General features: G+C 46.9%; 1 protein-coding gene across 3 annotated transcripts in view; it reads right to left on the bottom strand.

Annotated features, from left to right (window-relative positions):
* Positions 1–629: 629 nt before the first annotated feature.
* The window catches only part of tfap2c (transcription factor AP-2 gamma (activating enhancer binding protein 2 gamma)), an 88,753-nt gene continuing 77,667 nt past the window's right edge, over positions 630–11,715 (bottom strand). For all 3 annotated transcript variants that reach the window (XM_080204512.1, XM_080204510.1, XM_080204511.1), the window contains exon 7: positions 630–1,969. In XM_080204512.1, the coding sequence (XP_080060638.1) occupies positions 1,678–1,969 (292 nt within the window). In that variant the 3' untranslated portion in view covers positions 630–1,677. The remainder of the gene's footprint in view (positions 1,970–11,715) is intronic.

The raw sequence follows: 11,715 nt of genomic DNA, 5'->3' as shown, positions 1-11,715 counted from the left end.
TTTAACAGGTTACTGCCCAGTTTGAACCCGTCAGACGGAGGGTTCGAACCCCACTATTTGTAGCTGTAATTTCCCGGCTCAGATATCTTGATCTCCCAGCCTGCTCTCACTTGTGGAGTAAGTGTAAAATGAGGAAGATTATGCTGATATGTGGGATTGTCACTCTGACGCCTTTTACGCAGACTTGAGCATTTCTCACAGTTAGCCCAGGCAGAGCTTTCAAATCAATCAGGGCTTCATTTAACTTTTAAAAAGGTATTCAGTTGAGCTTGCTTCAAATGGGGCTATCTCACCAGCTAGCTGAAAATGCAGGATGGAACTGGGGCGAATGAACACTTTGTCTGTATGGAATCCCAGTTCAATAATAACGCAAGTCTGAAATGTACTCAAGAGCTGACAGAACCTCATCAGACTCCCACACTCTGACTCCCATGATAGACTATGTGCGCAGTTAAGTTGTGAAAAAAGAATTGATTGAGTCCCTGAATAAAGCACAGCAGAAAGTTCTCCACAGGGTTTGTCTAAGCTCAGTGGCCTTTGCATTATGTGGTGAGGAGAAAATGTGAGGAAGCATTGAAGATTAAACCCTCCCCCCCCCCAACTCCAACCCCCCCTCCCCCCACCCCTCAACCACCTCCCTGTTGTACCTGCATGGGTCACAGATTCAATTGACACTTCCACCAGGTTGATCCTGGTTCCTGTCAAAAATACAAGTCCGACCTGCTCAATCTGCATCATCTACTTCCACGTTGACAGATGATCCGCTAGGTCTTTCGAGGTTATTCATTGGTAATCGAGAGCATGAAAATTATTGCCTCCTTTCCAGCATATTCTGTGGACCAAGCTTCAGACTAACTGAAATATTTGCTAGGTAACACCTACAGTGCGTTGACATCTGATCCAGTCGAGATGGTCACCGTGTGACAAGTGTCGCTGCACTGGTATCCAAACTCCCCAGAGTCAGTGATCACTGGCGTCCATTGCAAGGCCTAGGGATCATTTGTATTCTTCCAATCCCTTGACAGACTGCTATTTCCATTTTCCTTGAGCTCTCAGTCACGTTAGTCAACTGTGGGAGCTTTGGAGAGCTGCTTCGCTTGTTATCTAGTGAGTGACAGCAAAAATCTGTGATTGCAAATCAGCTATTCCAGCCTTCATAGTCAACTGAGAGGACTCCATTAATGTCAAAGGACCTGAAATTTCACGAAGCTAGTAGTCCTGTGGTTTCTCTTCTCTTCTGTTGAAGGTGCCCCTCTCACTAACTGTTGGCACACATCCTTGGCGCCAACACTCTGTGGGCACTCAGTGTGTTGGAGCCTTTGGGGGGGTGGGTTTGGGTCTTTAGGGAGCTGGTGAAAAGCAATACTCTAGATATCATTGACACTGCAAAGGAGGCCAGACTGCTTTGTCAACTCTCACACTGGCCAGTGTAAGCCCAGGGGCTGACGGGAAACCCACTGACATTCTGAAGGAGTTGCTTGTATTTGATATTTGGTAGGTGAGTGAAACAGTTGGTCACGAAGTAGTGCAGATTAATAATTTCATAATGCATGGGAGGTAAGAGCCAGCATCTCACTGCCAGGTGCCATTTTGTTTTTCTGTTGTTGTTGATATTGAGTGTTGACCATGTTCGGGCTGTTCCAGATGCAAAGTGGGAGAGGGATAAAATCCACCCACTCATTTCCTATGTTTCTCATCTTTGTCCCCTGTTTTGTTGGTGTTGTCCTGTAGGTTCTGGCCACTGCCAGTGGTCACATACATTTTGTCCAGGGCCTTCATTGCCTCGTTCAGGTAGTTCTGCAGTGAGGTCATGGCGGCGCAGATGGCTGGGCTCCCGAAGCCATGCGTGATGAGGCTGAAGTGGGTCAGGCAGCCCTGGATGCCAGGTTCCAGGATCGGGCCAGGCCGGGTGTTTCCCAAGGGAGATCGGTCTTGGGTCAGCATGTCAGTGAACTCCTTGAAGATTTGCCTGGAAAGAGAACAGAAAAATTGGTTTTCAATCTTACAAGGCCAGGCAGAATAGAAGATGGTAGTGTGTTGGCAATGGACTGGGTTAATGGGTTCAAATCCCACCACGGCAGCCAGTGGAATTTAAACTCAATTAATAAATCTGGAATATAAAACTAGTCCCAATGTTGGTGACCATGAAATAACAATTGATTCTCATAAAAACTCACCTGGTTCATAATGCCCATTAAGGAAGGAAATCAGCTGTCCTTACTCAGTACAGCCTATGTGTGATTCCAGAGCCACAGCAGTGTGGTTGACTCTCAACTGCCCCCTGACATGGCCTAGCAAACACTTCAGTTCAAGAGCAATTAAGGATAGGCAACAAATGCTGGCCTTGCCAGCGATGCCCACATCCTGTAAAAGGAGAAATAAAAAAGCACAAGGGGGGGGAGTGTGTGTACAAACAGCACAACCCTGAAGGTACTCCAGAAGACATATTAGAGAATCCCATGCAAGGCTGCACAGGAATGCCTGGATAATTTAAACTTCTGATGGACCCTGCACCAGGAACCATCCAATACATGATTTAAACTGAGATTTTGGATGATTCTGATTCTCTTAGCAGAATAATTACCCACAAAAAATTGGAAAGATTAAAACCAATTCCAACTTCTCTAACTATGGCACTGAAAACCCTCCCAGACCCTCCCAACTATCCTCTCGCTCCCTCCTCGACTTCTCAACTATCTCCGCACACCTCCTACCTCCAACTAACCCCATCACCAACTGCCCAAATCTCACCTTCCCTTTCCCCAACCACCGACCCCCATTGCTGAGTCCCCTCTTCCCATGTACCTATTTCTGTTAAACATTTACCTTCTCCCTGGCTTCCCAAAGAGGCGGGGGCCTTTAAACATACCTACTCTATGATAGCTAGTGCCAAAAAAAGCGGGATGTGGCTTTAGGCCCCTCTTCCCGCCCTCCGCCCGCAGCCCCCCCCAACCCCCACCACTGTCCTAAGCGAGAAGGGCCTCGGAACCTGGAGCGCTGCACATTTCTCACCAGGGCTGGGTCGGAGGATCATAACAACATAAGAAATAGGAGCAGGAGTAGGCCATCTAGCCCTTGAGCCTGCCCCACCATTCAATAAGATCATGGCTGATCTGAAGTGGATCAGTTCCACTTTCCCGCCTGCTCCCCATAACCATTAATTCCCTTATCTATCAGAAATCTATCTACCTGTGACTTAAACATATTCAACGAGGTAGCCTCCACCACTTCAATGGGCAGAGGATTCCAGAGACTCACCACCCTCTGGGAGAAGAAGTTCCTCCTCAACTCTGTTCTAAACTGCACCCCACCCCCCCCCCACCTTATTTTGAGGCTGTGCCCTCTAGTTCTGGTTTCCTTTCTAAGTGGAAAGAATCTTTGTACCTCGACCCTATCTAGCCCCTTCATTATCTTGTAAGTCTCTATAAGATCCCCCCTCAGATGAGGAATGTCTACTTTCCGAGCTGGGTAAGTCAACCGCAGCAAAGGTGGCCACCACTCAACGCAAGGTTCTGGGCCATAGAATGGGCTGCACTGTAACAGGTCAATGGCAGTGTTTGAACTGGTATTTCTCCCACCTTATCAACCCTTTCTCCCTCATGTGTTTATCCATTTCCATTGGAAATAGTTATTCACCTGACTTAGCCCTTCTGATAATTAGAGATGTGGGAGGTTGTATTACCCATCCTGGTTAAGTCATTCGGAGACGGTATAAAGTAACCTCCTACCTCCCAATTGCAACATCAATTTGTTTCTTAAATTATTCCATTGGTTTTCATATTCACTGCTCCAGATGGAGTCCATTAATATTTCATAGAATCCCTATAGTGCATAAGGGGTCACTTGGCCCATTGAGTCTGCAACTCTGAGTATTTTATCCAGCCTACTCCTATAACCTTGAGCATTTACCATGATCAATCCATTTAACCTGCACATCTTTGGAGCACCCGTAGGAAACCCAAGGAGACATGGGGAGAACATGCAAAGTCCACCCAAGGCTAGAATCAAACCAGGGTCCCTGAAGATATGAGACAGCAGTACTAACCACTGTGCCACCGTGTCACCCATCGATCTGAATGTGTGCAGGATATTCAAATGTCAACCCTAAACTTGCTGTTAAACCAATCTCCCTATCTAAATCTGACAAATTAATATCCAAGCCTAACTTTATACCATCTTAATTACTTTGATAAGATCATGAGGGGAGGATGATGGATTCACCTGTTTCCATTAGTTCCAGCAAAGGCAATACATAAACCTTGTGCTGTCTGTCCATTGAATTGATTGCAGCGAGTAGCCAGGCCTATTGAGTGACTATGTGCCTGAGTAGGGGACACAAAATCACAAGACTAATTCAAGTTCAAGCCTGTAGTTCTGAATGAGGGGCTGATCAGATTCATCAGACAAGTGTCCTTGAGTCAGGAAAGAGCAAACAATGGCAGAGGGTGGTTTCCAAGGGTTCTCTGACACAGCACTAGAGGCTTTGGTGTGGCAAAGTGGACAACATTGAAGAGGTCTTCTAACCAATGAGAGCTAGAAGATCCTACAGACAAATTCTGAGAAAGTAATGGGAGCAGACGGTGTACAGTCTAGACCCAAGGACCTGGGTGCAGTGCTGGAAGAAGTTTAGTGACCTCACATGATCGGTCAAGAAATGTATCTCCAAATTCTATATCTCACCAACTGCACCATAGAACGCATACAGTGCAGAAAGAGGCCCTTTGGCCCATCGAGCCTGCACTGAACACAATTCCACCCAGGCCCTACCCCCATATCCCTACATGTTATACCCACTAATGCCTTGAACCTATGTATCCCAGGACACTAAGGGGCAATTTCTTAGCATGGCCAATCAACGTAACCCACACATCTTTGGACTGTGGGAGGAAACTGGAGTACTCAGAGGAAACCCACAAAGACATGAGGAAAATGTGCAAACTCCACGCAGACAGTGACCCAAGCTGGGAATCGAACCCAGGACCCTGGAGCTGTGAAGCAGCAGGGCTAACCACTGTGTTACCGTGCCGCCCATGAAACCACCCATTCACCAATGCAGCACAGTTTCTACCTCTCACCCATCAACAATCACCATCAATCATTAATTATAGTGAGCGTTCACCTCATCCTCACTAACTTAGCACAGCTCAGCAGGCATTTCACTATTGTGTATTATTCAACCACGACAGCCTCATCACTGAAACAAAATGTATGTACTGCAATTATTGGTACACTCTGTCCTTGCAGGACAAGGTGCCACACATACCCCAAAGTAACACCAGCTAATGGCTGAGTACCAGGCCTGAGTAGCTGCCAGTTACCTGGCTCATAACTCAAGTACTTGTGGGTAGTATGCACTTAATGAGAGCCGTGGTACAACACCTGGGTGATTTCTCCATCATGACCCGCAAATTTTCTGGTGGAGTGGGTCAAGAGATGTACAGGTCAGTCATTTTGCAGGATTTGCACATGCTTTCCTGATGCATGCGTATCTCCCAGAGCCTGAGAACAGGCGCAGTCAAGACCATGCTGGAAACTTCTCTAGGAAGAGAGGTAAGTAACTTTAATCTGTTTTAAATGTATTAATCTATTTTAAATGTCATTATCAGGGCCGACAGTATCTCCCAACCCGTCAGGAATACCTCACTCGAGCAGGGTTTTGAGTTCTCAATTCAGGGAACCCGTGGGAGACCCCATTGGAGGGAAGGGGAGCAGTCCCCAGGGAGTCACACAGCAGGGGGTGGGGTGTTGGGGTGTTGGGGGGGGGGGGGGGGGGGCAACTGTCTTGGCATGGGCACCCTGGCCGTGCTAGCCTGTGTCCCTGGAACTGCCCAAGGGGCAAAGTGCCCATGCCCCGGAGCACCTCAGCACTGCCCACCAGGCATCAGACAGTCCCGGGCAGTGGGGCGTATCGGGGTGGGGCCCTGCTGCCGCTCTGCACGAGGATCAGTTTGAGCTGGAGGGAGGCCAGCGATCAGGGCAGTCTGGGGTACAGTGTCTGCAAGTCAGGGGGGTCTGCCTTCAGGGGTGCAGAGAGTTTGGGAGGGGAGAGTCTGCATGCCATGGAGTCACACTTTCCAACCAATGCCCCTGAAAGCCATATCAGAGACTGAAATATTTTTAGCATCCTGCAAACTAGAATTGGGCTTTCTGTGGGCAGCACAGTGGTTAACACTGCTGCCTTACAGTGCCAGGGACCTGGGTTCAATTCTGGCCTTGGGTACTGTCTGTGTGGGGTTTGCATGTTCTCTCCACGCTTGTGTGGGTTTCCTCTGGGTGCTCCTCCCACAGTCCAAAGAGGTGCGGGTTAGGTGAATTGCCCATGCTAACTTGCCCTTTATTGTCCCAAGTGTTGTGTACATGGATGGTTAACTCAACACAGTCCTCTTCTGATGCAGTGAAGTGTGACATTACAGTCATGAGCAAGTACTCCAGTGAAGAAATAACCTCTTCTCCCATCCTTCTCCGCTCCTCTGTTCTTCATGTCTGCGTGAAGATGTACAGAATTTGGTATCAGTAGGTGCTATTCTGTTGGCGGTTGGTGACTAGTGGAGTGCCACAGGGATTGGTGCTGGGGCCTCAACTGTTTACCATTTACATAGATGATCTGGAGGAGGGGGCTGAGTGTAGGGTGACGAAATTTGCTGATGACACAAAGATGAGTGGAAAAGCAAATTACGTGGAGGGTGTGGAAAGTCTACAGAGGGATCTGGATAGGCTGAGTGAGTGGGCGAGGACCTGGCAGATGGAGTATAATGTTAGCAAGTGTGAGGTTATCCACTTTGGCAGAGATAATAGTAGGAAGGATTATTACTTAAAAGGCGAAAAGCTGCAGTATGCTACGGTGCAGAGGGACCTGGGGGTCCTTGTGCATGAGCCACAAAAACCCAGTCTGCAGGTGCAGCAGTTGATCAAGAAGGCGAATGGAATGTTGGCCTTTATAGCGAGGGGGATAGAATATAAAAGTAGAGAGGTCTTGCTGCAACTGTACAGGGTACTGGTGAGGCCACAGCTGGAGTACTGTGTGCAATTTTGGTCGCCGCACTTGCACAAGGATATATTGGCCTTGGAGGGAGTGCAGAGGAGGTTCACTAGGCTGATAACGGAGATGAGGGGGTTGGTCTATGAAGAGAGACCACATAGACTGGGTCTGTACTCGTTGGAGTTTAGAAGGATGAGGGGGGATCTTGTAGAGACGTATAAGATAATGAAGGGGATGGATAGGGTAGAGGAAGAGAGATTCTTCCCACTCAGAAAGGACAGCAGGACTAGAGGGCACAGCCTCAAGATAAAGGGGGGTGCAGGTTAGATCAGAGTTGGGGAGGAACTTCTTCACTCAAAGGGTGGTGAATCTCTGGAATTCTCTGCCTGTTGAAGTGGTGGAGGCTACCTCGCTAAATATGTTTAGGTTTCTGACAGGCAAGGGGGAGAAAGCGGGAAAGTGGAACTGATCCACTTCAGATCAGCCATGATCTTATTGAATGGCAGGGCAGGCTCGAAGGGCTAGATGGCCTACTCCTGCTCCTATTTCTTATGTAGAACCAGGTTTGATACCAGGGAGATCCTGTGTTCAGACAGTGTGCTGTGCTCAGCTCCTGGATTTCAGCAGAGGCAGTGATGAAAAAAAACACAGCCAGCAGTGTAACTTCCAGCCCGGTCTCATTGGTAGTAGTCTATGACTCAGTGCCCAGAGAATAACTCCAGGACACAAAGAACTATAGAAAATCTTTTGAACAGATGTTTGAAATAATGAACAGAGCACTGATTAGCGGTGGAAGTTCCAGAAAATTATAGCCATGACACAGCCTACCATTCCCAAACCACAATGATGTCAGGCAAGATCTTGTTCATGCCGTGGGATATCCTTGTTGAAGCACAGTGGCACAGTGGTTAGCTCACAGCAACAGGGGCCTGGGTTCAATTCTGGACTCAGTGTAGTTTGTGCATTCTCCCTGTGACTGCATGGGTTTCCTCCAGATGCTCCGGTTTCCTCCCACACTCCAAAGATGTGCAGGTTAGATGGGATTAGCACTGGGGTAAATACATGAGGTTATGGGGATACGGTCTGGCTGGAATTATCGTTGGTGCAGGCTCGATGGGCTGATTGGCCTCGTCCTACTCTATCGGGGATTGTATTCTATAAAAGCAGTGAATCTCACAGCACTGAACTCCAGGAGACAAATCACAGGATGTAGGATATAGGAGCAGGAGTCCTCAAATCTGCTCCACCATTCAACCAGACTATGGCTGATGTACCATTTCCCTGCACTGGCTCCATATCCCTTGATGCCTTTAACAGCTAGAAATCTATCAATCTCTGTTTTAAACATACTCTCTGATTGAGCATCCACAACCCTCTGAGATAGAGAATTCCAAAGATTCATCACCCTCCAAGTGAAGAAATTCCTACTCATCTCAGTCCTAAATGGCCTGCCTCTTGGGTTCAAGACTGTACCTCCCACCTCCCCAACCAGTATACTGCATTTACCCTGTTGCGGTCCATGTAAGGATTTGATGCGTCTCATAAAATCATAGGATCCTAAAGTGCAAAAAGAAGCCATTTGGCGCATCGAGTCTGCACCGGCTACAATCCAATCCAAGCTCTATCCCCCCAGTCCCTCTGACACTAAGGGTCAATTTAGCATGGCCAATCCACCTAACCACACATCTTTGGACTATGGGAGGAAACCAGAGCACCCAGAGGAAACCCATGCAAATATGGAGAGAACATGTAAATTCTACACAGACAGTGACCCAAACTGGAAATTGAACCCGGGTCATTGGCACCATGAGGCAGGATGTGCTAACTGCTGTGTCACTGTGCCGCCCAATGACGTCACCTCTCATTCTTCCAAACTCTGTCCAGAGAGCTCAGGCCCAGAGTCTTCAATCTCTCCTCATAGGACAATTCCACGATTCCGGGAATCAGTCTGCTGAACCTTCACTTTATCCTTCCTATAGCGAGTATATTCTTCCTTAGGTCGGGAATCCTGGCCCATACATTCCCGCTGCTGTAGGCAATTACAACATTGCAACAGTCTTAAACTAAACACATCCTAACAATTGTCCACCAGCCAGCTTTACAGGTATAAACATCAAAAACATCACTAGGTGGTAACCTGGCTCAGTCCTTTGTCTCCCTCTACAGAACCAGTTTTCTGCTCTCTCTTCCATTAATTCCTGTAAAGGGTGAATGATGCTTCCCAGCGGATTGCTGGTCCGTTGGTGACGATTACAAACCACCCAGAATGCTTTGAATGCCAGGGTGGCTCTATCAGGTAACACTTCCAGTGACCCTGGGAGGAATTTTTGAACCACGCAAAGGTCCGTTGACCATGGGCAGGATTTTCTGGCTTTGGGGTGAGTGCAGCTGGAAAATCCTGCTCCCTGAGTTCAAAATTCATTCCATGACTTGGGCAGCAGACTGCCCATTCCCAGCTCTGAGGGCGCACTGTGCTATCAGCAGTGTTGCCTCTCCTAATGAGATGTTAAACTGAGGTTCTGACAACCTGTCCCAGTGGAAGTTAAATATTCCACTGTGCTATTTGGAAAAAAAATAGCCAGGAGTATTCCCCAGTGTGCTAGACACAATTCCTACTTCATACTACACCATCAAAACCATATTACTTGGTAATTACTCTCATCACTGCCTCTGAAAGCTTGTTGTATGCAAATGGTACAGTGGCTAGCTTTGCTGCCTCACAGCACCAGGGACTCGGGTTCGATTCCTGGCTTGGGTCACCATCTGTGCAGAGTCTGCACTTTCTCCCTGTCTCTGAATGGGTTTCCTCCCACAGTCCGAAAGATGTGCAGGTTAGATCCATTGGCCATGCTAAATTCTCCCTCAGTGTATCCGAGCAGGTGCTGGAGTGTGGTGACTAGGGGATTTTCACAGTAACTTCATTGCAGAGTTAATGTAAGCTTACTTATGACACTAATAAATAAACTTTAACTACAATTCCCATTTTGCACAGTGACTACAATTCAGAAGTATTTCATTGGCTGCAAAGTGCTTTCGGGTTTCCTGCAGTTGTGAAGTTTTGATAGAAATGCAAGTCCTTCATTTCACTCATCAAACCAAGTCCCCAGACAAACAAACCAGGGAAGTCCACGTTCATTTTACACATGTTTTTAATGCTATAAGACAATCCAAGGTTCTTCAGAGAAATAAGGATAGAAAACAGAAACCAAATCAAAGAAAAAAACTTTCTGGGTGGTATTTTATGTCAGCGGAACTTTCTGGTTCTGCCAAGTCAATGGACTTTTAAATGGCCCATTAATATCCTGAGGATTACCACTTACCAGAACTGAATAAGACCAATTGTATAAATACTTTGGCTACCAAAGCAGGTCAGAGGCTAGGAATCCTAGGGTGAGCAACTCCACCACCTGACCCACCAAAGCCTGTCCACCATCTACAAGATACAAGTGATATGGAATATTCTCCACTTTTCTGGATGAGAGCAGCTCCAACAACATTCAAGAAGCTTGACGCCATCTAGGACAAAGCAGCACATGGCACCTGTGTGTACCATCTACAAGATGCACCACGGTAATTCCCCAAGACTCCTTCAACACCACGTTCCAAATCTGTATCTGTACATTACATCTGTAGTGTAATGCTGGTAAGGCTGATAATATGCACATTCCAGGAAAGAATTTTTAGAAGTCCACCTGAATCAGGAGATCATATTTTCCAGCAAAACCTGTCATGATAAATGATCAAATTTCAGCTGATTTGATGCTGCACGATAACAAATGTACCAGCATACTTGGATGTAATTTCTTTGTTTGAGAAGAATAGAGGCCTGCTCACTATAAACAACTTGGGGTTTTATTAAACATTAAATCAGCATCAGAGCTGCCTTATGTGAACAGATTCATGTAAACACTATTTCCCTGAATTGATTTATGGGATCTGGACATTGTTGGCAAGGCAACTTTTATTACCCATCCCTAATTACCCCGAAGGTACAACTTTGTCTCTGACCATTCCGAGGGGCAGTTAAAGGAAAGCACACTGCATTGGTCTTGAAGCCATAGCTAATGGATAAGGAGAACTGACCTCCTTTCTATTGGAATTAATGACAATCCACTGGTTTCATGGTTACACTACTGATACCAATTTTTTATCCAGAATGTTTAATTAACTGAACTGAAATTGCCCCAGCTGCCGTGGTGGGATTTGAACTGTTGTTTCTGGGTCACTAGACCAATAATTTTACCACTGTTCCAGTATAGACAATATTCTGAATTGATATCAATAAAAGTACAACTCCAGGCTTTAACTTCCATTAACACTTGCGTACAAGGGTGGATGCTGACTGTCACTGTTCTCACTCTCCGGGTTAACACATTCGCCTCAGTGTTGGGTGTTGTTGAACTCACTGTTAAGGCAGTGCAGAGAGGCAGCGGACACACAGGACTAGAGAACAGCATCCATCAGATTGCCAACTCCAGAGTTGCCAGAATGTGCACCTCTCTGGAGCTGTTTGGAATGAGTTTATTAAAATATTGACTGACAAGGGAAACTTGTCGCCTTGAATGGTTGTCTCTGCTCAGTCGAACTCGCCACACCCCACAAGGTCTGAAGGAACGTATGTGCCCTTTGACCCAAAGTATTTTTTTCTAAAGAAGTCACAGAGTGGGGGGGAAGTTCAGAGTAGCGACATCGCTGTGCAGTCAGCAGCAATTTACACCATCCATCCAAAACCAATG

The sequence above is a fragment of the Carcharhinus amblyrhynchos genome, chromosome 16 (genome assembly GCF_965287045.1).
Source record: "Carcharhinus amblyrhynchos chromosome 16, sCarAmb.v2.hapA, whole genome shotgun sequence".
NCBI classification, from domain to species: domain Eukaryota; kingdom Metazoa; phylum Chordata; class Chondrichthyes; order Carcharhiniformes; family Carcharhinidae; genus Carcharhinus; species Carcharhinus amblyrhynchos.
The sequence above is the reverse complement of the archived record's forward strand: the minus strand, read 5'-3'. Positions and strand labels throughout refer to the sequence as shown.